Source organism: Diabrotica undecimpunctata, chromosome 4 (genome assembly GCF_040954645.1).
Source record: "Diabrotica undecimpunctata isolate CICGRU chromosome 4, icDiaUnde3, whole genome shotgun sequence".
In the NCBI taxonomy this organism is placed as follows: domain Eukaryota; kingdom Metazoa; phylum Arthropoda; class Insecta; order Coleoptera; family Chrysomelidae; genus Diabrotica; species Diabrotica undecimpunctata.
In genome coordinates, this window is record NC_092806.1 from 20,730,274 (window position 1) to 20,758,250 (window position 27,977).

General features: G+C 32.2%; 2 protein-coding genes across 7 annotated transcripts; one reads left to right on the forward strand and one right to left on the reverse strand.

Moving 5' to 3' along the window:
- Positions 1–690: 690 nt before the first annotated feature.
- Mettl4 (Methyltransferase like 4) lies at positions 691–14,013 on the reverse strand. 5 transcript variants are annotated; one of them, XM_072529104.1, is made up of 4 exons: positions 13,926–14,013; positions 3,182–3,577; positions 2,607–2,815; positions 691–1,364 (listed from the first exon to the last, which is right to left on the reverse strand). In XM_072529104.1, the coding sequence occupies exons 2-4, from the start codon at positions 3,541–3,543 to the stop codon at positions 883–885; spliced, it is 1,053 nt and encodes a 350-aa protein (XP_072385205.1). In that variant the 5' UTR covers positions 3,544–3,577; positions 13,926–14,013; the 3' UTR covers positions 691–882. The 5 variants fall into 5 exon arrangements, with proteins under 5 accessions (XP_072385205.1, XP_072385206.1, XP_072385209.1 ...); XM_072529105.1 differs by lacking the exon at positions 13,926–14,013 and adding an exon at positions 4,347–4,444; XM_072529108.1 differs by lacking the exon at positions 13,926–14,013 and adding an exon at positions 3,737–4,268 and having other exon boundaries at positions 3,182–3,391.
- phtf (putative homeodomain transcription factor) lies at positions 5,938–27,951 on the forward strand. 2 transcript variants are annotated; one of them, XM_072529102.1, is made up of 11 exons: positions 5,938–6,417; positions 7,548–7,650; positions 7,810–7,955; positions 8,838–9,052; positions 11,895–12,160; positions 15,786–15,924; positions 17,199–17,493; positions 19,289–19,643; positions 22,277–22,601; positions 24,146–24,382; positions 25,444–27,951. In XM_072529102.1, exons 3-11 carry the CDS (start codon positions 7,904–7,906, stop codon positions 25,591–25,593), a joined length of 2,034 nt encoding a protein of 677 aa, XP_072385203.1. In that variant the 5' UTR covers positions 5,938–6,417; positions 7,548–7,650; positions 7,810–7,903; the 3' UTR covers positions 25,594–27,951. The 2 variants fall into 2 exon arrangements, with proteins under 2 accessions (XP_072385203.1, XP_072385202.1); XM_072529101.1 differs by lacking the exon at positions 7,548–7,650.
- Positions 27,952–27,977: the final 26 nt, after the last annotated feature.

The window sequence follows — 27,977 nt, forward strand, 5'->3', positions numbered from 1 at the left end:
AATAAAAATTAAAATCTAGAAAGCGATACGAGTTTGACAAGACTTGAATTAAACTCTTACCTGCTCTTTGTATAACTTCAAACATAGCTACAAACACGTGTGCTACTATGTCGTGAGTTTAACGATGTTGCCACTCACATGGGTAGCTGTTTCGTTTAATACTTCACTAATCGCTTCATGTCGTTAAATTTGAAATGGGTTTCATACCCAACTTCACGTTACAAAAATTTTTATTTAGTTCAAACGCACTTAGTACTCTGGGTACGCACTTGCCTTGCCATTAATTGAATTAAATTCTCCTATTCTTAAATGTATGTAAAAATGTCAGTTTCATTAACTACGTTATGAACGTAGTGATCTTGCAGTGGGATCTTAAGACCAGATAGGTTTCACTGAATATAATAATGTCTTAATTGTAACATATACCAGTTATAATCGTAAAACTGGTTCAGACTAGGCTAGTAATTCAGTCGAGTAGTTAAGTAACTAAAATACTAGCTACTGACCAGACCAAGACTCCAAAAACATATGGTAATTATAAATTAGACCTGTAGAAGCTGATACAGGGTTCCAGAACGGGTATCATGTCGAAAAAAAAAAACTTCTTCATTGAATAGGCATAATTTTGTGCAACAGACAAAAAGTTTAAGTGCTAAATACATTAATGGACACATAAAAGAAAACCAATGATAAAATTTTAATTTTTATTCTTAGATACCTACAATACTTTTATTTCATATAATTTCATAGCGTCATTTTTAATAGAATATTTTCTTACTCAATGCATGTCTTATTTTTGTTTGACATGCTCACTGAATAAACACGACTTTTCTTCTTAAAGATCGCAAAATTATCCTTCCCGTCGAAATAAAATACAACTCATCACTTTAAAACAAAAAGACTTTCATGCTGAAGTTTGATCACTTCATTTCCATAACTGGTCCAATTAGGAAGAAGATACCTGGCAAAAACTTCTAAACATCGCGGATTCTCTGGTAAATATTCTTTCAGAACGTCAACTAAAGGAGGCTTGTGCGAATGTAGGGCGCTGGGGACACTGAGCAACAATTTACCATCTTCAGGCAAAAGAGTAGTTCGATTACGATGGCCAAAAACCAACTTTTCATAAGGTTGTTTTCCAGGAGGATCGAAAAATGGACAAATAGGTTCTCCTCTTGTTGTTACCTTTAGCCAGAACCATTTTGCAGTGAATTGTACATTCCATTTTGGAAATACCTCATTTAATAAGGCATCGAGATTTTGCTTTGAGTTTGTACACCATACTGCAACAAGCCCTTCATCTGATAATAAATCACCTATAGGCAAATTTTTTAAATCCTCATTGTACATCATGCTGTATCCATCTAAAAAGAAATTTTACAATTAATTACCTAAAATAAATGCATAATAATTATTATAAACATAGAAAAGGAAAAGTTTATGAAAAGTAATACCACAGGGCAATAAAAGAACCAAGTATCTTTAGAACTTAAGTCAGTAGTGTGTGTATTGCTGTATAATTATTACTGTATAAACTTAAATTCCTGTTCCACCATCTTTACAAACAGACCTCAAACCCAGATTCTAAAGATGAGTTAATTCCTGGTCAGGTAGGTCAGTCATTCTCCAATTTCACTAAAGTCTCCTACAACCCTAGGAGTATAACCTGCTCAAATCCTGTCTGAATATCAGGACTCTGGAGTTAGTTACACGTTCCTCTACAACTCTGTAATTTATTGTTATCCAAGAAGAAAAAGTCGACGAATCCAGAGAATTATTAGAGCAACTACTAGGAGTAAAATAAGATATTACACATTAGCCATTTCAGTCTTTTTACTGCTCCTAAAAAGTAGAAAAAAGTACCTGAAAACTGGCTATTTCAAAAACTACGTCCAGCTGACTAGGGAAAAGTTAACAGTCCCCACAACATCGGGGAAGAAACCAACATTACTGTTTGGCAAACTTGAAGAATCTCAGCAATACTCAAAAACTCAAGAACAGGGGTAAAGTAAGCATACCATACAAATCAGTGGGGAGTAGGGGACTAAGTGGAACGAGTCTACCAAACAAACTCTCAATGAAAAAACCACACAAATATGTAAAGTTGCAAGTTCCTCCCAAAAAATATTCTGGTGTTGAAAGCTATAAGACTGCTCTAATGTTAATCTGATTTTATTCAGTAGAAATACTTCTGGAATTTAAAATCTAATCATTTGGTTCTCTTCTTATTCTAGTCCAAAGAAAAATATTTGAGATTATAAATTGAAATATTTTTCCTACATAGAGTTTTTGGGATAAAAAAAGTTGAAATATCATTAGAGCAGTGGCAGACAAGTATATAACAATGACAAGTACATAAAGAAACTGAAATTTGAGACTGATTCTGCACAGATTTACAGGTGATGAGTTGGTGTTTTCATTTTTTAAAGAATGGTAATTCAAATCCTCTCCAAAAGTACAATAAAAGGACCCAACATATGATAACAATCATCCTCACATATGATATATATATATATTATTAATCCTTTACTTAAATTATGAGAAATATGAGTAAAATGTATCTAAAAAAACTTTTAGTTGCAAAATGCATTACCCAAAAAATATACCTGATGATTTTTTCCTCTTTCTACGAATATATTTGTTCCACCAGGGTGGATCTAACAAAATTAGGTCGAACTGTCTACTACTTAAGTGTTTTTCCATATCAAGAACATTTTTGCAATAAAATTCACATTTTTCAGGAAATACATATTTACTTCCATTTATTTCATTGACAACAGCAGGACCATCATTTGCTCCATTCATATCTAAAACACTTCAAATTTGTTATAATCATTTAAGAAAAATAAATTAAGCAAAACAATAATTAGCAAACCCAAAACGAACTAAGAAAAATTAAAAACTTATCAGGAAAGCATTGAATGGGAAACAACTAAAACGTGATGTAGAGAAAGGAAAGTAGTAGCAAAGAATATAGACGCTTAGTAGTAGATTAAAAAATTGAACAATTAAAAGTCTGGAAAATATTTAGAGGTAGAACAGTTATGAAGAGTAATTCCTACATATTAAGTATATAACTAAGGAATTAAAACAAAACAAATGTAGACCAATCACCCACTACTTAAACAAAAAATTACTATTGGTCTACAATAAGTACAAATAAAACTTTAATCTTATTTACCTGTTCCCACTATCATTCTGAATAACATCTGCAGCCTCTAGTGCCAAATTATTAGTTAAAGATTGTAGTTCCTCATTGTTATTAATGAAATATTTGCTACATTCTGCCAAAAAGTTGTTATATTTAAACTTCACCACATTCTGCTCCTTTATGTGATCTTCAAATCCATTTCTTGGTTGTACATTTTTAGATCTCTTGGATTTTGACTGCCTAGAAGTTTTATAGGTAGTGTTTATTTTAAAGAGGTTTTGATTTATGTGATAGCTCCTTCCAGATAAATCTAAAAGTTCTTTGTAAATACCATTGATGAATTTCTCATGAGAGATTAAACAACCTGATTCATTTTCAAATATTTTGCTCATTTTAACTGACCAATATTTATTTCTATTATCTTATCTGAAAATATAAAAAATATTACTCATAAAGTTTCGAAAGTAGAGAGAAATACTCCAATTAAATTATTTTTAGGTTATATTTGTTCAATTTTGTACTATGAATATGAACAACTGGACACTACTGATTGTTGTTACCATATAAACATCATCGTTTTTTTACCTTTTCTCAATTGTCGGAAACATAAAATACATGTAAATTAAATATTTTAAACTTTTCCCTTATCAAAAATTTAAGTGTCCCCATAGTGAAAGTGAAAACCCCATTTTCAGAAAAAGGGTCGTACTCGCCCAATAATAAATTAAGATTACATTCTGAATAATTATAATGGCTATGAGTATTATAATAGTTGGTAAGTGGTCGAAGTTTCGCCGTTTAGGTACAATAATTTTCTTCTCAATTTGTTTTACACTTCAGGTTTACAATGCAGGATGCATTTGAATGTCTTCCATCTGTACCTAATACATTCAATTTAGGTACAATACAAATTAACATCTCTGTTTGCCATAATTTGATGTGCATCTATTGTTATAAGATTTACTTTAATAAGCAAGTCATTGTTTTGCCATTCAGAAATAATATTCAATTCAGAAGTAGCAAATTAACATAATCTATTTCTCTCGTAATTTCACAAACATCAGTTTTTGGACGATAGACATCTATAGACAAATCAATTTTTGCGACTTCAGAAATAAGTGTTGATACATTATAGAGTAAACATGATATTATCACTATAGTAAGATAAGGCATCTATTTTTTTTTAAGTACAAACCTTGTACAAACCAAAAATTTATATCAAAGAATTCTGCTTCAGTTAGTGATAAATTTACAATGCACATAATTTAGAGCTCAACGTAATTTTTTATGTATTTTCCATTTAAAATATGTAGTTATAATATTTATATACAGTCCATCTAATTTACAAACCGTTGCACGTCATTATCTACGTCAGAGATCGAAGTTGACATAGTTGCAAAAGTATAAAAAATTCCTGAATCCATTTTAAATCAAATAGGTCACATAATTATTGCAAAAGTGTACAACAACAGTATACAACAAAATAAATTAATATTTAATGTAAATAAATAGAAACAAAACAAGAGTTAAAAAATAATCTTGTTAAAAACAATTTGAGCCGCTTGTTTAAAAAACAACATAGTTTAATTAATAGTAAATAATAAAAACAAAATTAAAGTGTCAACACCGCAACTGAAAATAAGTGTTACCAATTTATGTAAAAAATTTTTCCTTCGTTCGATTACAGTTACAGTGTGTTCCGAGCAAATGTTCTTCATAAAAACACTTTATAATGCATTTATACAAATTAAATGAAACATATTATTGTGTATTTTCTTAAGTTAACATTAATAGAAATCTTTAAATATTATTTTTACGCGTATATAATAAAATATGTCTAGTGGCTGTAATGCCAGTGTACTCGGCAAAGTGATTCTAAAAAAGAACACACCTACCGCCTAAATATTTCGTGTTAGTATCATGTGACGTCACGGGCTATGACGCCGATGACGTGCAACGGTTTGTAAATTAGATGAACTGTATCTATGAATATGTCTTGTTTAAAAAAAAACACTGCCATGAAACAAGAATTAACAGTAATGACATGACATATACCTCTCCTTTGATTAAATGAACGTACTTTTTCTTAACTAGTTTTAGTTAATTTTAATTTAGAATATATTCCACCTGTGTATATAGTTTATATACATTTTTTTAATATTTGATATTTTATGTCGAGTAACTATTTAATATGTTTATTTAAAAAATTCCCTAATCAGCGCATCGCCTCCATCGATCGCCTCTCTAGCCAAGGGCTGGTGAAGGCAATTCAATTTTATGACTTTTTCGTCTGGGAATGTATTGTAATATTAATATTTGGGTTATGTAGATATAGTCAGTCGAATTATACCATCGAAACAAACTGAATTAAATAAAACTTTAAAGTCACATTTATGTATTTTAATACAAAAGTAATTTTTTTGTGATAGAAATTTAATTTTGTATTTTTTCGAACCAGGAGTCTCTTGCGAAAATTAACCGTAGGACATTCCTAACGTAACATTGTATAATAGGCACAATTTGGTCATTAGTAGGTAAACATATTTGTAATATTTTTACGTAATATACCTACATCTATCTGCGCTGTCTAAGCCGATTTTAGGTTTTTTTATTAAAAGTTTAGTAAAAAGTTCTGAGCAAAAACACCACACCATAAGACAACGTTACTGGTCAAATTTTAAAAAAAATTGCTTTTTTGCAAAGTATCCTACCTCAGCAGATCTACACATTTCCGCCACGCCACTTGTAGATGTTGTGTTAAAGATTGTCTAAATGGAACTTGCTACATTTTCATGATTGAGCTGGATATATTTATTTAGACAGAAGGAAAAAAGGATACTTTTTCAAAAGAAATTTATTTATTACGGCTCTGGAGAATTGCATGCATTTTTCTTTATTGAATTTTGGGATTTGGCACACATAAATTTGTGCATCCACTTATCAACAAGAATGGGAGATATACTTTCTAAGTCTGTAGACAGAAACAGCAGATTTAATATTTAGTAGTTTAAATTTTTACATGTAGAAGGCGACCGTGAGCTAGGTTAACCTCTGTCAATGTCAGCATAATATATGTCATTAACCCCTAACCTCACTATTGTTTTCTTATAATCAGCTGATTCTACTTTATGCTGATAATAATAATATAAACTTTCTTATGTGATATTTAATAATTATTTATAACAGTGCATGAGCTCTAATAAACGTTTTCATAGAAAATAACAAAGATAGATTCTTTCAATGGGTATTGATTTTATATTTACATGGTATGTACAATTTACTTAATAAGCTAAATAAACTGCCTACCAAGGAGTTAGTAATATACATATTACTTTCAAATTCCCCTATGCTATATACTAAAATATTTAAAATTTTTATGATTGTTTAATAAATAACACTAAATTGTGTAGATGCAAAAATAATTGAATTAATGTTTGTATACCTATCTGGAACAAGACTAGAGAATTTTCCTGTATAAAAGTATTTGTTAGAGTTATTGTTAGTTTTTAAAATCATTAATTGGTAATAAATAAAACTAAAATTTATACAAAAGCTGTTAATATTACCCATGAATTAAAAATCAATAAAAAATTACATATTCACTTATTTTATAGGGTAATGTAAAATGAAAATAATATTGATTAAAACAGTGACAGGTGTACTTTAAAATTAGAACAATTTAAAAATACCTTGCAGGAGGTAGGTATTGTTTATTTAACAAATAACATTTACGAATTTACGATTAGTCAATATTTTCTTGTAATGCACAAATTTTTGTAATTCACTTAGTTCTTGGAAATTCTTTTCCACAAGATTCCTTTCTATCTTGTGTGACTTCCCCTTCTCATATTGCCTCACTTAAATTTCTTTGCCAGAGTAGTAAATAAAATCTATATCAACACATTTTTGCCAAAATAGTCACATTTGAATAATTTTACAGGAGACTTGATTTTACAAAAACATTTTCGTTAATGGGAAGTTGGACTATAGTATATAACTTATGTTTGTAATTTTTAGTGCTAATTGTAATATGTACAACCTGATTTTTTTTTAATGTGACACTATATTTTAGCAAAAATGTGTTGATATTAGTATATTGCAAATTATTCTCCTTATTTTTATTCTTTATGGTGTCTAATAATGTTCCATTGTTTATTTATATAAAATTGAGAATATTGTTATTCCACTAAAACATTAATTTTTAATTCCAATTTTACATACTTTTTTTTTATCGATAATATATGTGTTTCTCCACTTATTAAGGGCTATCCAAAATGGTTCATTGGATATTTGTGAAATTAATATATAAATCACTATTGCTTATAGAAACTTCATATATGTAAGCTCTTAATTGAGTTTAATTATGACATATCCACAAGCTATATTTTGGTTTTAGGATCTACCTATCCAAAGGTCAACCCTTTCACTTACTCTATAGGGTATGCTGCATTAAAAATATGAAAACCATCTTTGGAGAGCATCAAGGAAAAATATTTATGGTATTATTCTTATATATGATAGCAGTGATATGCAGTTTGTTTTATCTTATGAACCCAGTACAATCTAGTCTTATTTATCCAATTAATTATTGAAGAATGTTACCAAAACATATTTAAAACAAAATTTGTTTAATTGATACATGCATAAACATGTTTTAGGTATCAGCAAAAGATTGGTGCATATGACAAGCAGATATGGGAAACAAAAATAGAAGAGAGGGAGCAGAGGATATATGGGCTCAACCATATTCAGATGAGAAGTGCAAAGCCAAATCCAAACTTTATAGATCTTGATTTGGTTAGAGGTAATTCTATTTTTATTTTAAAGAGAGACATAAATATTAGGTTTTCTGTCATTTTGGACCTTATTGGGGATGGGGAATTTCCCTTTTTTCTCCCCTGTGTATCCGCCCCTGGTCACTTGTGAGGTCTAAGTTTGATCACCTCAAGATAAAATTGAGGTTTTTTTAAATAATATCCTTTGACTAACATAAAAATAATTCTATAAGGTTATCACTTAATTACCTATGTACAACTACATATATCACCATCAGGGTTTAAGCTATTGAAGCAGTTCAGAAACTTTTTCCTGACATTTTTGAAATATTCTTCAGTTTAATTGTCAAAATATTGCACTTGAAGTAGCATTCTCAGTTTTGGAAATGCAAAAGAGTCACAAAGTACCATGTTTAGACTTTTGGGAGTTATTTAACCCTCTGTTTTGCTGTGCTGGCACATTATCATGAAAGAGAAATCATTCATACTTGTCTAAAAACGGGCCTTACTCTTCTCACTGTCACCCAATCATTTATTTTTAATATTTGGTTTTAAGAGCTACCATGACCAACACTATTTAAACACACTTTTATGACCACAAACACATTCAGGTTTCCAAAATTTCTTTATTGTTAATGATAGTAAAGACAAGCTATAAACAGCACCCAGTTTGTCTTCAATTTCTGCATGCCAATTGAAAGTACTCAAGAACTGAACAGTATTTAACTTTTTCTATTTTTCAAAAAACACAACTGTTGCTGGCTTTCTATAACCATTGAACCAAAACCAATAATTATTTTTAAAAAGCATGAGTATGACTTTTAAAATTCATCTAACAAGCTCTATATTAATGCCAAATCATCCTGCTAGTTGTTTTTTTGTAATAAACTAAATTCTTTTATATGTTTTAGGTTCATCTTTTACTAAAGCAAAACCTAAACAAGGGTTTATCAAGGTCACTAAATTGGCCACCTTGAGATTTATTTTCTTTCCATTTTACGGAAAATGGTGGATAGAGCAAACTTCAAATTATGTGTTTATAATTTGCCTTATAGTTTATATTTTACATATTATTAATATTACCATTTTTTGCTTCTATCCAACAGCTAAAGTTACCAATTCAGAGGTAAGAATTCAATATCATTTTTAATACTTCTTAAATAGACAATTTATATGAAGACCACACGGAAGAAAGGCGAAATGTCAATTTTTTATTATTTTTTGTTCAGAGCAACAATATGTAGGTTTTTAGTAGTAGTTTCATGTGAGTCATTCAAACATGGGAAAAAGACGAATCCTCATAGCTTAAAACACGTTATAAAATTCTTCGTACAGGGAAGAAAGGCGAATGGTCCTCGCGTAAATCCGAAAAAGGTGGAATGTCAGTGCTTGTCGGGACGTCGGGGGACTACACGCCACATTTTGTTTACTAAAAACGTTAAGTTTTCGATTAGCCTTCATTAAATAAAGTGCGTGTTATTGTGTTCGAATATGACGGATAGTGAAAGAGATTTTTCGTGTCGCGAAAAAAACACTAGAAAAAGGAAAATTACAGGTCGAATAAATGAAGTAATGAAGCTGTTAAGACAACAGAGCCATAAACAGGTGATGATTGTCAATGTAAGAGAATTACGTGTTTTAAAACAGTAGATCAATAAAATTGATTAAACATTATAAACAATTTTAACCGTATGGGGCGTGATGAACAAAATATTTACTGGGCATGTCTAATAACGTTAATGCCCGTAAAGCAAAGAAGAGCCCGAGATGAAGCTACATCAAGATTGCATGATGCAACGTATTCTTTTAGAGTTAGAATAACGACTGACGATAAAACTAATGACGTCCCAGTTTGTTTTAAAGCTTTTCTAAGCCTTCATGGCATTGGTCGGAAGAGGCTTGAAAATATTCAAAAAAGTTTAAAAGCTACTGGTAGTGCACCAATTGACGGGGAAAAAATCCAAAAAAACACGCATTAACAAAACAACAGCTAGATGAAGTTATTGAACACATTAAGCGTTTTAAAGGAAGAGAAAGCCATTATAGTAAACATAAAACTAAGAAAATGTACCTTCCGGGTGACTTAAATATTAAGAAAATGTACACTATGTACAAATCCGATAAGAGTGCTCCTTTGTCTTACGAAACATATCGACAAATCTTTAATAAGCATTTTAACATTAGCTTCGGCTATCCGCGGAGTGATACGTGTAGTGCTTGCGATCATTTCTAGGCTGACCTTAAGGTCCTTCACAATAAACTGAATGAAACAAATGATGCCTCTGAAAAACAAAAGATAGAAGTTGAGATAAAACGAATAACTTTGTCAAATAGCCTAAACAAATTCAAAGCGGAAGCAGTTTATCAAATAAAGAGAAAGGCAAGGAAAGCAGCAATGCAGAATTGTGTGAAGCAGTCGCTATGGATTTTGAAAAAAATTTATCCACTCCAAATATTCCGACCAACGACGTCTACTATAAGAGACAACTGACGCTTCACTCCTTTAACATTCGTGTACCTATTGTTAACAGGAAATGCTACATTTTATTGTTTCCCAGAAACCATAGGAGGCAAAGGTTCAAACGAAGTAGTGTCATTTCTGCACCATTTTATGTTTGTTCAGCTTGATCTGTCAGTTCGTCACCTCCACATATTCTGTGATTCATGTCACAAATCAAGACCAATCAGAGAACTCGAAATATTGAAAGATCATCCACGCCTTTTCAAACACCGAGATTCCTATAATGGACAATGGCAGACATCAATTATACGCAAACCATTTACAAATTCCGATGAGGTGCAACTACCCGAGAGCCAGTTTATTTTGCCACCAAAATTATATACAGATGAGTTTGTTTTAAAAATTCCCTTCCTTTTCTCTTTTTTGATAAAGATGTTTTTTAGAGCTAACGAAAATTTCTAAGGAAAAATTTAACGATCTGGTCCACTTGAGTCAGTTTTGCACATCTGAAAGGGCTAGATCGTTCTATAGAGACTTACCTTACAACAAAAACAACAAAAACGTAAACAAAATGATAAAAGTTAGACAAATGAAGAACAGAAAAAAAATTGTTGTCATATATTTCGCTTTTTTCCCGTGTTTGTAGTGACTTGTGTTTACATAAAGCAATGTTTCTAAGTTTTGTGTTTTATTTTAAATTCCGTTGATTAAATAATACGTTACAAAATAAGTATGAAGACTACTTAAATAAAGAAGTAAGCAAAATATTTAATTGTATGATGGTAGTTAGGGTTTGGAAGTTAAAAATTCAATTTTCTCGAATTAATCTCTTTGTGACATTTCGCCTTTCTTCCGTGTGGTCTTCATATATAATATATACCCATATAAACTTAATGTATCATTAAACTATTTAATTGATTTTTGTTCAGAATATGATGTAGTAAACATACATACTTCAACCATTCAAAATCAATATACTTCAAATATATGCCCCAACTGCAGATAGGAACTATGACAAAGTCGAGAAGCTCTGTGATCAAATCCTAGACATCTTATAGAAGTTTAATAAATATGAAATTTTATATATTATAGCCGACTTCAATGGGGAAGGTTGACAAGGTCAAACTGTAGGTCCTTGTGGTCTTGGACAACCTAACAATTGAGGACAGAGATTGTATGAATTTTGTAAAGATAACAACACAGTCACTGCAAACACCTGGTATAAACTACCCAAGCGACAACTATATACTTGGAGAGCCTCATTTGATGATAGCAGCAAAAAACCACAGTGGACAACTTAGGTACTGTATGCCAACAAGACTTGGAATCTGAACAAATATGCTGAACTAAAATTAGATAAAGGGGAGCAGAAAAGATTCTTACAATATATATTTAAATTTGTTCTGCATAACAAATACATCTGGATATAAGACTATAACTCGTTTAATCTACAACTCTTGAAGTAAACATTTTAATCAATCCTTATGTATGTAAATTTTGATTCTAGCCATTATCATGTATGGAAATAATGATTCCATCACTGATGTTCTGGATATTATGTTTAATTCACTCTCAAATAGTCGCTACTAGTCCAAGCAACGAAGTTGAAAAGGCAAGAATAAAGCTGAAGCACATCAGAAAGAGACAACACATGAAGAAGAAGAGAAAACAAGACTGTCAGGAGCAGCTGAAGATAAGAAGGGAGAAATTCTCGAATAAAGTAGAAAAAGATTTGTATAACGTAAATGAGTTGCTAGATTCTGGTTTCAAGAAGTAAGTACTTAAATGTTTTATAATTTGGAAATTTTAAATTTGAGATAAATGCGATTAAGTTCGATAAGTCACATTCTGAAGCTGTTTCTAAAATTTTTTCATGTGCGCATTTGTTCCAGTGAATAATGCCCTTTGATAAATCTAATAGTATATTGTACAACCCAAAAGTACAGTACGTACCATTCTGCTTATATAAATATTTAAACACCTCGTTAAACAATAATTAAACTTAATATTTAAGCTATAAAAATTTTTGCAAAAACTTAGCAAAGTAAAAACAACTAGAGAATTGAAACACGTCAACTTTTTTGACAAATAACCAGAAGCGGGCGTTAGAATCTGTATTAATTAAATGCGAAACTATAATTTTAGAGTTTGTTAAATTTATTCATCAAAATCTGCTTAAACCCAAACAAAATTAGTGTGTTTAGGTAGGTTCCATTTAAAATTATCGGTCACAGTGGCGCTGTAACGTCATCTGCCACTATTACAACACTTGTTATGACTAGTTGAGAAGCCTGCTTCATTTTATGTCCTACCTCCTAATAATTTTACTATTATAAGTATAACCGATCAAAAGGTACGAGGGGGAGGGGACTTTTGACTAGGCACTGTATAATATCACAATGCTACGTAAAGTTTATTGTTAGAGCTAAATAAAATAGTATAAAATTGATACTTCGGTAGCTAAAGCGTTTTTATAAAAATGGCGTTTCATGTTTTTTTACACATATCCGAATATAATCTCATTTTTGCTTATTGCTGCAACAACAAAAAATACCTTGTAGTAGACATTCTACAAAAAAATATCCAACAAATATTTGAAAACAAATTTTAGAATTATCAAAATATCCACAAAGGACACTTAGTATGTATAGAAACAGCAATAATTATAAACACATAAACCTCTTTCAAAAATATTGTACGATAACCTCCGTTAGATATATATGTATATTAGCTGAAGGGAGCCTGAAACATTGTTTAAAGATTATATTTATCAAAAACTTGCCGTACACAGGAAAATTAATTCTCTTGAATATTTTCAATCACATATATTTCTTAATAAAAAATTTCCTTTAATCTGGTCTGAATCAACAATTATTCCAATTTTAAAACCTTACAAATCAAAAACTGACCCCCTTTCCTATAGACCAATTTCTAACTCACCAGCATCTCATAACAAAAGAGCTACCACCTGAATGTTCTTACTGTGAATGTCCAATAACTGTCCAGCATATATTGATTGAATGCCCTCTTTATTCCTATGAAAGAGCCATCAACAACATACCAGAAGAAGCAAATAAACTGTAATGTATCAAATACAATCAAATTCCTTAAGAACATACGTTTATTACATAAAATTGAATAGTTATATATATTATTTTGTAATATTTTGTTAGTGTAAAATCTGTAAAACCCGCTAATAACCTTTAATGGTTGATGTGGCAATCCTAAATAAAAACAATTGTTTAAAGATATACACATATATCCTATCCTTTTAATGACGAGAGAACTCAAAACAAATTGACTGGCCAGTTGATTGTTAAAACCAGTGTAGTTACGTCCGTGGATCATCTAATGTGTGACGACATATAGAGAGACTATATACTAGTGTTTTATTAGATTAAGAGCTTTTCGTTTTGTAGTTGTCGCCATACTTGTACGCTCCTAATAAATAAATTTTGTTACGAAAATAATTTTTTAAAAAGCCAAAAACACACACATTTTAATTTTGTAATATTTTAAGAATACAAGATATATTTACCTTTATTAAATTCATCACGTACACATCACGTACAAGTTTGCATTTTTTTGTGTAACACACTTCAATCAGGACAATTTTATACTGCTATAACAATGGCTTAATTAAAGTACTACACTATTTTCGAAATTATCTACTTCCTGAGACTTATCTAAATGCGCGATTGAATACAGTTTTCTTTGTTAGTTGTGCCTTATTGATAAAATATCGATATCTTTTTTCCCGCTGCAATACTTTGTTTTGTTATGTTATGAATAAGAAGAAAATATAAGTATCTTATCTTAAACAACTATTCTATAAGTTTTCTCTTTGTTTTTCATTTACTATATGCAATCAATAAAGTACAAATTATTATAAGCACGTTTTCGGTTGGTACAGGGTATCATAAAAAGATTGGTCATAAATTATCACGATTTTTAGGGTCAATTTGGCCTTAATTACCTATATGTAAAAGTGTACTCAGAAAAAGTTACAAAATAAAACATAATTTTTTAATATTGCCCCGAAACGGTTTAAATTTTTTTATGAAAATTTATATTATGTGTTGCATGCCATGGCCAATAAAATAGAAGTAGCGAACAATGTTCTTCTCAATTTTTCTAGATTTTAGGGGGTTTCCGAACCTCCCCCCTCCCTAACTGTTTTGTAGTATAATATTGGATTAAAAATGGGACGTCAATAGGACGAGATACCTATTTTACAACTTTTTTGTCTTTTAGTATTTGTTTCTCTTCTTGTTGTTCTTCCTTCTTGTACGTAGGCTTTGAAGACTAGTTCCTCTTCAATATTAGACTCCTAAATTGTTTAAATTATCGCACCATCTTTTTCTTGGTCCGCCAATACTCCTTCGTCCATTTGGTGACTTATCTCGTGCTATTCGTACTATCCTACCCTCTGCCATTCTACTAATATGTTCGTTCCACTCCTATTTCCGTTTTATCTTCCATCCATTTATGTATTCTATATTGCATGCTCTTCTTATGTTGTCGCTTCTCTCCCTATCCAACAGACTTTTCCCTGATATTCGTCGAAGTATTTTCATCTCTGTTGTTTCTAGTAGTCGTCTCGTCTTAGATGTGTCAGGTCTTGTCTTCGCCGTGTATGTTTATATAGGTCTAATTGCTGCTTTATAGATTCTTGTTTTTGTGTCTCGTCTTAGGTGTTTTTTCTTCCAGATTGTGTCATTAAGAGATCCCGCCGCTTTACTTGCTTTTAAGCTTTGTTGTCGTACTTCTTCTTCAACATCTCCGTAACTGGTTATATCTATTCTTAGATATCTAAACCTTGCTTCCTGCTTTATTATTTTGTATATCATATTGTATTTCTTGGTTGTTGTATTGAAGATGTGTGTTAATCTTTGGAGCTCGTCTTCTGTCTCGGTGATTAATGCAGCGTCATCTGCATAACATAATATTTGGATTTATTTGTTCCCCATTCTGTAATCATGACCTTAACGTACTGCTTGTATTATTTCGTCCATTATTATATTAAAGAGAAATGGGCTTAACCAGTCACCCTGTCTGAGACCGCTTTGTACTGGTATACACTGCGTTAGTTTTCCATTTATCTTTGCCTGTATTCGATTATGGAAGTAGATGTTTTTGATCGTTTGTATAATATTGATTGGTATGTTTCTTTTATACAGTAGGTGTAAGACGTCTTCGACTTGGATGCGATCGAAAGCCTTTGTCAGGTCTGTAAAACATAGATATGCTGGTTAAAGTCCATCGAGTACAATAGTATTTGTTTGTGAAATAATTAGTTAAGAAGATGTAAAAGTTACGAAACTGCAACAACCGTTAGTATGTAGTTTGCTTTCTTCTGGTTTTATAATTTGTTTTATCTGTTATTTGATTGTTTTAGTAAACTTGAATCAACTTCCAACTGTGATGTCGAAAAGATTACATCTGAAAATAGAATAGATACTGTTAAAGGTTATTGTACTACCGACTCAGAAAGCGAAACCAAGACTGTTTTTAGTGCAAGAAGGAAATCCTCGTCGGTAAGTAGAGTGTGAAAGAAAAGAAAACAAAAGAATATGCAAGATATATATATATATATATATATATATATATATATATATATATATATATATATATATCTTGCATCTTCTTTTGGCATTATAACCCTGGATGTGTCTTTGCCTGTCTGGCTATGTCCTTCAATTCAGATCTCTCTTGGGCCCTTCTTCTCCATTGTCTTATATTCATGGTTTTCAGGTTGTCTTTCACGTCATCCAACCATCTCGTCCTGGTCCTGATTAGTTTAGTTATTTCTCAGTATCTTTCCCTCGTATGTCCTGAGTTGGGCTTCCTCTTTTTTCTTCATTACTCAGGTTTCACAACCATAGGTTACTACGAGTTTAATCAAAGTTCTGTAGATATTCATTTTGGTTCTTTTGTCTAATAATTTCGATGTCATCAATCTTTTATTAGCATGGTATGTACGATTTCTACTTGAAATACGTGCATTAATTTCGTTACTTACGGAATTCTTCTGGTTGATTTCTGTGTCCAGATATGTGAAGACATCCACACGTTCAATAGTATAGTTGTCTATAGCTATATTATTTTCATTCTCAGGTGTTCTTTTGATGGCCATGTACTTAGTTTTTGTTTCGTTTATTTTAAGCCCTATTTTTTGTGCTTCAAGATCAATTTCCTTGAACGTTTTCATTAGTCGTGTCTGGCTTCTACTAATAATGGCGACATCGTCTTCATATGCAGTAATTTGTACTGTTTTGGTGTTTATATGGCCGGTTACATTGGTTTTTCTGATGACTGCTTCAAGAACTAGGTTTTTGCAACGTCATTTTTATGAGGCTGATATATTTTTTTGGTATACCTAGATTTCGGATTTTCTTCGTTCGACTTAAATGGGCGAGGGAGCGTCCAGTCGCGAATTGTCGTGAGTCACTCCATAGCTCACGTTCACGCCCGAAAATATTTCGCATGAATTCTGTTATTTCACTTATTGCGCCCAACACTACTCCAGTTACAACATAAGAGTGTATTACTTATAACGTACTAGAGACTGTATACCTCTGTCAGTAGCGAGAAAGTTCTTTAGAAGCCATTTTACTGTAATAGTATTTGTTATAAACTATTTGTATTTGCTGCAAAATTTAAATAATATCATTATCCAATAGAAGAGCTATATTTTATCCAAGTGATTTGAGTTAAATCGTCATACTTTGACACGTATAATGTTCAATTTGGAATACCTTCAATTATTTGTATTTTACACTACAATAAACTCGCTATTTACACTTTTTAGGTCTCTAAATGCAAGACCTTAATACCAAAAATCAGTATCACCTCCCAAGACAGTAATTGCGAGACAGACGATGAACCTATACAATCCTCACCTGACGTAAAGATTAATGAGGCCTCTCTTGGTGATCTCACGTCTTCAGCGACTGACTGGATGGGTGTGACCACGAATAGTGATTGTAGTTATAGTTCTGATATTGAAAACTTGTCTGATAGTCAAATAAATAATGGCAAGGATTATGCTACGTATGACAATGATATCGCACCTACAGCAATATTGAACCCACCCTCCGCTAAAGGTAAATAATTGCAGTTATAATCATCGTCATATATCATGCTTAGCTCCCTATGGAGCGAAGGGCAACACCTTACGTTTTTAATCGCAAAATGTATTGATGTCGAGGCGGCTAATCTCACGCGCCCGCGGATCTTACCAATTTTTTTATTCTCCTTTTAGTTCCTTTTCTGTTTTTATTTTTCGTGTGTCAGTGTGTTGACCTTTCTTTTCTTTGTTTTGCTGAAGTCCTGTTTTTCTCATCAATCAATCTCAATCTATCGTCATTTACGTTTCCTAATTCTAATTTGCATTTTCATCAGTTTACCTCCATTTTCATTTGTTTTTATTTAGCTATCAAACTATTAAAATGGGAATTAAACTCGTGGTCCAAATTATTTACAGTATTTATTTAAAACTGTTGCACAACAAAACTTGCACAATTGTTCTCTTAAATTCTAAAATACAGACTGACTTCTACCTAACGAAAACCGGCCTTTTTATACCTATTTCATAATATGCGAGGCAATTCAGGTAAAAAGTTGAAATTAATAGGAATAGGGCATAGTCGCTCAGTTTCTCCAAATTGCCTTTTTTTTGCTCTAACCGTCCTGAGTAGAAATTTCCGATATCTTGGTGTCCCCCAATTCTCTTATACGACGAAAGCGACAGATTTTTCTAGCTCTGCAGAAATCTTGGAGGAAAAGTAACAATCCACTGTTTTTAAAGACATGATCCTTTCGGATTAGAGCAACATACGGTTATTTGCAGTCTCTAGGAAGGTCACTTCAATCATGCTTCGCACGATCTTCCAGCCCAGGTTTCTAACCGATGGCTTACCTTTGACTGAGGCTAATTTTTTAAGTTATAATTGCACATAGGTTTTCTCAAGTATGCTACCTGCCTCTGGTTTTCCTCCATTGTTGAAGAAGAGTCCCTTCAATCGTCATTCAAGGAACTTTTTGGAAGCACAAGAATCTTCGTCTAATCGAAAAGCATTTGTCCAGAGTCCCTTTAATCGTCATTCAAGGAACTTTTTGGAAGCACAAGAATCTTCGTCTAATCCAAAAGCATTTGTCCAGAGTCCCTTTAATCGTCATTCAAGGAATTTTTTGGAAGCACAAGAATCTTCGTTTAATCGAAAAGCATTTGTCTAAGGTTTTGCAGAAGCCGTTACAGGTCCGCTAGCAACAATATTTTACATATAAATCATTAATATTTTTATTATTAAGGTAGCAAAGCTGTAGAATATGACAAGTTTTGTGCAATTTTGCTGATGAGCCATTAAGACCTTTTTAAAACTGATACACAGCAGGATGTACAAAAAATGCTAACGATATACGGTAACGGGAGGCTCTTTTGGCTGTATAAGTTGCTGCAATGCAGAGATGCAGAGTATATATTTGTGTTGTCGAATATACGAAGGCGTCTGAGAGAGTACTTATAGCTACGCTATTGCTACGCCAGGCGCTAGCAACGCTTGCAGTCGGGATAATGCGGACTCGTCGACGGCAATGTCGTTCGTATAATTTACTCCATGGTAGTGATATTGTCCGGTTGGGTCGACGCTAACGCGGCACTGTAACGCGATGACATTAGCGCTCCTATAACAAAGTCCTTACTATATATTTTTTCTGTTTATATTTTAGTTTTTTTATGTGCCATAAATTCCATAAATAATTGTGTATTAAAATATATCATTTGTCAGACACAATAGTGCATGTTATTTAAAGATGTTGAACTTTATTGTTCTTTTTTTATTTATTTTATTTATTTTTCCTAAAAACCTATTATTTACTCACACAAAAAATTTCTTACAGTTAGTTGCATAATTTGGGAGAAGAACGAAATGAAAACGGCAGACCTGTCCATGATAGAAATTAGTTCAGTCATTATAGGAACAGTGGATTCAATGCCCGAAAGTAAAGACTATTTTTACATAGGAGTATTGGTATCATCGACTCTCGCGCTCTTGCCCGTCATCTGTAAATTTTTAAATACTTCTTCTTACAGCTTCTTTGAATTTAAATGTTTTATTGACAATCTTTATGTAAATGTTAGTCGGGCTCTTCCCAGTAATTCTACGACAATATTGTTGTTGCATCGGACAATGGTGGAAGAAGTTATTGTACAATCTCGACGATGGTTTGTGTCCATATTTTCCGGCAATTTTTGGTAAGTTAGGTTTTTAAATTACTTCATATATAATTAATATTGAAATTAAAGACACTAGTGCAAAAAAAGGCAATTCTATTTTAGCATTTTTTTTTTCAGAAAGAGCAAAAATTTGTTTGACTACGAATTCCTTTAATTTAAATGAAGAAATTGGTTTCTTTGATTGAATTATATGTAGGATTAAACTCTAGTGTTTAATACATAATATTCTTAAAAATGCGCTCATTGGAAATTTGATTGGTTAACAATATAGAAAAGAAATCTTTGGAGCTGAATTTTGTTGCGGCTAAATATGTTCTCGTTGACACTTCAGCTGGTCATAAAACCACTCCAGGAGCGACCGAGGAGGGGAAGCATAGCTTTTTTTTTATCGTGTACGGTCAAATTACAAAGACAGGGCAGAGAATAAGCAAAATTTATAAAAAATTGCAGTTTCTACATGTAGGAAGAAAGGGAGATAAAAAGAAATGCGGGAACTACAGAGAGCATGTATCGGCAGGTTATATGGAAAAATACTGAAAGAAAAACTGGAAAAATCTATCTCAAATAAAATCGGAGAAGATCAGGCGGGGTTCACGGCAGGAAGATCTTGCATAGACCACATTGATACACTCCAACAATTAATTGAAAAAAAAATGGCAAAAAATAGACCAGTACACATGGCATTCATAGATTTAAAAAAGGCATATGACACGGTCTCCAGAAAACACTATGGAACACGATGAAGGAAATCGGAATAACTCAGAGGTTAATAGAAGCCGCAAAAAACCTTTACAACAACAACAAGGTAAGAGTTAAAACCGGCAATAAATACTCCAACGAATTTAAGACCACAGAAGGTTTATTGCAGGGATGCTCTACATCTCCGACACTGTTCAAGATATTCCTCGAACAAATATTAAAACCATGGAAAAGGAAATGTGAAGGGATGGGAATACCAATCCGGGACAAATTCTTGTACACATTAAGCTTTGCAGATGACCAAGTGGTAACGGCTCAAGATGAAGAAGATCTGTGCTATATGCTCCGAAAATTAGAAAAGGAATACACAAAAAATGGACTGGAAATAAATCTAGAAAAGACCGAATATTTAACAACAGAGCAAGAATCAGTGAGAAACTTGGAAATGGACGATAATAGGGAAATTAACGGCACTGACAAATTCAAATATTTAGGATTCATACTCTCAAAAAATGGAACCACCGAGCAAGAGATAACCAGCAGATTAGCACAGACAAGAACATGTATTAAACAAATGAACGGGCTACTGTGGGATAGACAGATTACCAGAAATACAAAGAAGAGAATTTATAACACCTTGGTACGCAGTATAATGACCTATGGAGTAGAGAATTGGGTAATAAATAAACGAAACAGGTCCAAAATCACAGCAACTGAAATGGAGTTTATGAGAAGAAGCTGCAGAGTGACAAAAATGGATCGCATCAGAAATGAGGAGATAAAACGAAGAATGGCAGTAGAACAAGACATACTCAGCTACATCGAAGAAAAACGTTTAATTTGGTATGGACATGTGAGAAGAACAGATCATACAAGGTGGATAGCAAAGATTTCGGATTGGAGCCCAATAGGAAGGAGGAAAAGAGGTAGACCCCGAAGATCATGGAGGGATGAAGTGGACGAGGCCATGGAAAGACGAGACAGAGATGGAGAATGGCAGAACAGAAAGGACTGGAGACGTTGGCTGAAAGAAGGAAGGCGGCGACAGCTGTAAAAATCCTTATGTAGATAAATAAATAGATAAGAATAGAGAAAGGAATTATAATTACATATGGTTTTTTGTCTATGCTAAAAGTGATATGAATTTTTATGGACTGTTTCTTTATAAACATTATAGAATAAAAAACTTTCACCTGTTTTTTTTTCATAGTTTGAATAAACAAAAGATAAGCGATTAACGGTGGTTATTGTCCTTGGCGTGAGTTTTTAAATCCTCTGGGAATTTATAGAAAGCTAATTATTGAGGTCCATTGTTATTTTGTTTATCGAAAACAAAAAATGAGAAAGTGGAGTGATTTCTTGAGAAATTGGGAAGTTTCACAAAATGTACAAAATAATAACGTGAACTGAATACGCTTTATAACGCACTAAACAAGTGAGATTTTTTCAGGTGCTGCATCGAAGCGATTACAACATGAAACAATTCCATGAAAATCGAGACAGCTCAGGAGCTGTTCCCTTTTTGCACTGAATCTGATTAGGAGACAACTCTCTATTCCATTAAATTTCCCTTGCGAGTAAACGGAGCTGCCTCGATTTAGTATCAGACGATAAAGTGCCTTTGAATTACTTTATATTGATTAGAAACTAAAAACGATAAAAGTATGGAGCTCCCGCGTCTTTCTTCAACTAAGAATTTCTACATTAACGTAAATCAGTACAAATTCGACACTAAACTTATATTTAAAACAGATATACTTACAGATACTTAAAACAGATATATAATAAAAAAATAAATACATAAAAAGTCTATATAATTGGCACAGTCAGTAGGATATTTAGAATTTGAGACATAATCACATGAAACACATTTATTGTAACTTCTGTATAAAATATCCAGAAATGCTTTTAATGTATAAAATGCTTAATCTAATTATATAATTATATTATAGGGAGTACGTTGTGATGACGATAGCTCTAGTCCAGCGCTGGGTGCTGGCTTTGATGATATTCTTTCTCTTGGCTGTGGCAGAAAGGACTTTCAAGCAGAGACTTTTGTACGCGAAACTTTTCTCTCATTTAACATCATCAAGACGAGCTAGAAAATCGGAAATACCGCATTTTCGATTGAACAAAGTGATAAATATCAAGACGTGGTTGTCGGTGAGATCTTATCTGAAAAAGAGAGGGCCGCAACGATCCGTCGATGTGATTGTTTCTACCGCTTTTGTTGCTAATTTGTTATTGTTGACCTTTCTATGTGTTGAAGTTTTGAAGGTAAGTCTTATGTTTCTTCACTAATAGTTTTATTTCTTAATCTAACATGTCTTTTAGTTTTTCTGTTATTATAAATTTGTTAAACATTTAACATAAATTTCATTTTTCATTTAAAAATGTATTTTTTGTGCTTGTTTCTCTACTCGCATATATTTCCAGTACGTTGGGGAAAACCATTTATCTTCTTTGCCAATAATTTAACAATATAAGGGAGTTATGTTCTGTCTGCCGAAATATGTTGGCCGCGTTGGAAGTTCCACTTCTTTTTTATTCATATCAGAATTATCCGATATTGGCGATCACCATGGCAAACGCTTCAAGGTCTTCTGTCGTATGCAAAAGTTCCCCTGTGTTTCGTATTCGGTCCAGTTCGTATTCGATCTAGTATCGAATTGTCGCCAAGGTAACCAATCACGACAAAGATTGTTACTTTGGCCGGCCAATCACAGCGCTCGTTATTAACTACGCTGTCATTGGCCTCTCGGCGGAAGATTGCTGCAAATTCTCAAACACGATGTGTATAAAAGAGCAGCACATCTTCCGATCGGGATCCAGTCATCATTGTTCAGCTCATTTCAGCTCACTTCAGCCATGATCTTGGCATTACTCCGTTTAAATATATGTCATTGAATATTTTTGTTAGTCATTGAGTACCGTCGGTATTAAATAGTTTTATGAGTTCAGCATATGCATTGTCAGGTCCAGGAGCTTTGCCATCTTTTAGTTGTGATATTAGTTTTTATACTTCATCTGATGTGATTGGTAAGTGGTCATTACATGCGTAGGATGGATGTTAACATTCGCCTAGGTATCCACATTTCTAATCCTTAAATTCGGTACATTGTTGATACTTTTAATGTCCATGCTTCCACTCCATTACTGGCCAAGCATAGACATGAATATTATTTTTCTTAGTTATAAACTGAGACGGTTATTACAATTTGCTTATTTAAAAAAAAGTGTTTGTGTCTAGGTGTGTCTTTGTCTACTTTACTTCATAGAAAATAATCTTGTAATAAGTTAATTTTATCTGCCTCATTCATAATGATAATTCAGATATATTATGCATTTTAAAGAAAACGGCTTTAAAGTTATAATGTCAATATTTTTGGGGTGCGTTCCTGGGAAGACTTTATTGAAAGATAGACGATTCGATTGCATGGAATTTATTCTAACTTGAGAATACCTGTCAGAAACATGATAGCATCTGATTTGTCTTTAAAAAGGCAACTCAATCATGACAATAGAATACTCTCGTTAGTAATTCTATTGTAAGTCATCAGGGAAAACCCTATGATAATATCCATACATGGAAAGTATATATTTGGTGTTGTCAAGTAATATCAAGGTTATAAAAGTTTAATATTTCATCTAATTTTGTTTTCTGCTTTTCTTGAGACTTTTAGTATTGGTTCACCTTTTTTCTTCAGTTTTCTTCTATGCTTTTTTGTATCGCCTGAAAATATTTTAATTTGGATTTTCGGACATTTCAGATTTTAAATATTGTATTAAAGTAAATATCTTATTTCAATATTTATTTTTAGGACACAGTTTTATTTTCTCAGTATTATTTGGAAGCTTTAATATGGTGTATCGGATTAGGTATACTACTCCTGAGATTCATGACATTAGGGACTAAGATAAACAAAAAGTATAGAAATCTTTCAGTTTTAATCACCGAGCAAATCAATCTTCACCTGCAAATAGAACAGAAACCTCAAAAGAAGGATGAATTGAATGTAGCAAACAACGTGTTAAAACTTGCCATAGATTTATTGAAAGTAAGTTAATATTAAATATGGGGAACTTCAGAAGTGGGGATAGTATACTGAAAAAGTTATTTTAAAATTGTTTATTTCAAAGATATATTATCATAAAAGTTGATGTTCATGGATCTTAAACATTTTTCCATTATTTACAGTCCTAACGCCAAATTTTTGGCCTTTATCTGGTTACTTGTTTTTATGACTTTTTTCATATTCACGTAAATGGCTTCTTTTTATTGATGAATATAAACATCTGGCATTTAATCATGGCTTGTTTGCATATGCACTATTAGTCCATGTTTTGAGGCCGCTCCTGTAGGAAAAATGTTTCTGATTCAGTTTCTTTGCGGATTCAAAATGCCCACTTTAAACAAATCAGAAGGGTGTCGGGCAAAAATTGTACAATTTAATTTTAAATAAAAAAGGTCTCTTATCATTTTTCTGTAAAGTTGACAGTTTTTAAGTTATAAGCGAATTGAAAAATGCGAAAATACGCATTTACGAGGCTTAAAAACTAACTAAGTAATGCATTGGTTAATGATCAGTGTAGTAGTGTCTGGGGGCTCGGGAGACTGAGACCTCGGAAGCCCTGAAGAAGACATCAAAGAGGATGTCGAAAGCTTGGCGCTACTGTTATCGACGCGGTTCAATCCGGAAGACTGTTGAGTTTCATAATAATTCTTGTACTAGTATTAACCTTAGCTCTAGGTTTAATATATATGTATGAGGAGTAGACAGATTGAGACCCTGAACTCGAACGGAACCGTATCCCTGTTAATGGCTAAATGGGTGCGAAACGTTATATATATATATATATATATATATATATATATATATATATATATATATATATATATATATATATATATATATATATATATATATATATATTAAAGTAAACTGTATACCCTTTACAATCGAAGCCGAAAAAAAGAACAAAAGAAACATAGATAATTAAGCTATATTTAACAGTTGTTGGTCTCAAGGCAAATTTGCTTATGTGATACACAGTAACATTATTACTAACTTATTACTAATGTAGGAGTAAAAATATATAACATTTTTATTATTTTTAGGAATTGGAAAATCCGTTTAAGATATCAGGATTGTCAGCTAATCCCATTCTTTATAATTGTACCAAATTAATTATCTTATCGGCACTATCAGGAGTATTTTCGGAGATGCTTGGATTTAAGCTGAAATTGCACAAGATTAAACTAAAATGAATTTTACTGTTGTGTAGCTGTTATAGTCATGGTGTAGTGCACATACTGTTTTTTTATATTTATGCCTCGAATTTATTTACACATAATAAAAACTCATAAAAACAAAAGTAATGCACCACTTTAGAAAAAATAAATAAATATTTATTTAGCTCAACAGACTTATGACTTAAAAGTTACAATCTTCTATTCCACAGTTCTATTCTATTTTTACATTTTGTTATATGCAGAGCACTTGCCTACATCATTTTATTACTTCTTTTTATTTTGTTTTTATTACCTTTTGTAATTATTGCTTTTATTTCATTATCTTCAAATTATTTCTTTAATGATTAAAATTATTTTCCCTCCCAAGTACATAAGTTTCTTCACAAGGGTCTAAAACCTTGGGTATTTCTTATATCATGGTTATATAATATATTCTCAAGGAGTTTGAGGTCAAGACTGTTACATAGACACTTTATTACTGCAATATTAATGTCATGCAAGTAATCAATAACCTGTTCAGTCTCATGCATTTGTGATTTTCGGAATGGCTTTAACGTCTGTTGTCCACATTCTTTTGGGTCAGTTAAACAGATACTTTCCTCATGCTCGCGTGCTGAGCCTTTTTTGGTCCTTACTGAGCTTCATCGTGTTGTTTATTCCTGTTTCACAAGAAGATAGGAAATGTATGGTTACTGCCACCAGAGCCCCGCATGTCGAAAGAAGGCGAATAGAACCTGGATGTCGACTGGTAATCGAAGCATGATGAGCACCATCACCAAGGTAAGATGGTAATGGTGCTCATCCAGATAATAATCAGCATTGATAGACTTCGTGTATAAACATCAACTCTGTAGACCATCCAATCATGGTAAACAGGTCCAACCCTTTGACTGTGCATCCAACCAGATCCTCCATGAAAATGATGGATCCAATAATGAAAATGTATCAGATCAGTTACCAAACTAGACTTGCTTGCAGAAATGTGAATGTTTCACACGACAGATCATGTCCATCAGAAGATTCGTTTCTTTATTATTTTGAACAAAGATCTTCGTTTAGAATGTATCAAATATGAATAATTAGGTACTTTGCTGATTAATGTATAGCTACAATATGAGTATTTTATTGTCAGGCAGTTTAAGAGAGACTGTTTTATAATGAAGTGTTTTGTTTATCAAGTTGTAAAGTAAAGAATTTTGTATGTATGTCCTATCCAAGTGTATATGTTGTTCTATCCAAAAAAGTCTCAATAACAAACTAAGCAGAGACAGTAGGATAATTTTATTTCCTGAACTATATTCGCTGTGAGTTTTAAATGACCCGACCTCTGGCGGAAACATAATACCCAAACTGTAATCACTTTTAGAGTTTATATCTTATTTCTATTCCGTGTATAGGTTGAACAGCAGTGGCAAAAGAAACTTTTTAAGTAATGTTAATGTTGTTTTGTCGGTTTTTCCTGTGGTAACTTCCTATACAACCTTTTTGATGATAACTTAAAGCAGGTATTAGTTATAATTAAGTTTTTCTCCTATCAAAAGTGTATTAGTAGATCACCTCTTTAATTTTTGGTTTCCAAGCCATACTGGCCCAATCACTTTATCTTTTACTTTATTGTGTATAGACTTTATATTATAGACTTTATTGTGTATAAAACCGATAGGTATGATGAGTCCGAACAGGATGTTTTGTTGTGTTTGGGTAACTCTCTATCTCCTGCGTCACCTTTCGATTTGGGTTAAATGATTTTGAGCGTGCTGTTCGATAAGAACTGCGTCTCGCGATGTTACGAGAGATGTATTGTCGTGAGTAAAGTAGTGTTAATGTTTATGTCTAACTGGGTTTGGAAAGTCGCTGTTACATATATGATGTAGTTGTACAGTGTGAGTGCATGAATAGAACTTTAAGGTAATGCTGCTGCAGAAATGGAGGGGATTGGACGTTGATTCCCAACCTTTACCGTAATTCTTCTGTCTGAATTAATTTGACAAAATGAACTGACAGGCCGATGTTCAGTGGTTTCTGTAATAGTCTGACATAATCTTATCAGGCTTAATCTAAGGCTAGCATTTTGATTTTTTGGAATCTCATTTGGAATTTGTACTGCTTTGGAATGTTGGAATAGTCTCAGCAATTTACAAGAGTGTGGTATAGAAGATTCCGAATACGTCAGTATTTATTTATAGAATGACTCGTTGCCAGATTCATAAGCTTTTGCACTAATATGAAAAAATGATGTGCACATTTCCTAGACTCTAAACTGTAGACTTTATATTTCATAGTATTCATTGATTAAACGTTTGACAGCTAAAATGTAAGATAATCTTGTTGTCTGAATGTAAGACTTTAAAAAAATATATATTTATTGTAGAACTATCGTATTTTATTTATATTTTTAA

What these genes read in the sequence shown, in the direction of transcription:
- Mettl4 (XM_072529104.1), bottom strand. Translation starts at nt 3,543, where the DNA reads ATGAGCAAAATATTTGAAAATGAATCAGGTTGTTTAATCTCTCATGAG. An exon ending in CAGAATGATAGTGGGAACAG is followed by an intron (nt 2,816 to 3,181) that starts GTAAATAAGATT and finishes ACAAATTTGAAG; the next exon opens with TGTTTTAGATATGAATGGAG. An exon ending in AAAGAGGAAAAAATCATCAG is followed by an intron (nt 1,365 to 2,606) that starts GTATATTTTTTG and finishes ATTTCTTTTTAG; the next exon opens with ATGGATACAGCATGATGTAC.
- phtf (XM_072529101.1), top strand. Translation starts at nt 6,392, where the DNA reads ATGGGTATTGATTTTATATTTACATG. An exon ending in CTAAAGTTACCAATTCAGAG is followed by an intron (nt 9,053 to 11,894) that starts GTAAGAATTCAA and finishes TTTTGATTCTAG; the next exon opens with CCATTATCATGTATGGAAAT. An exon ending in CAAGAAGGAAATCCTCGTCG is followed by an intron (nt 15,925 to 17,198) that starts GTAAGTAGAGTG and finishes TACACTTTTTAG; the next exon opens with GTCTCTAAATGCAAGACCTT.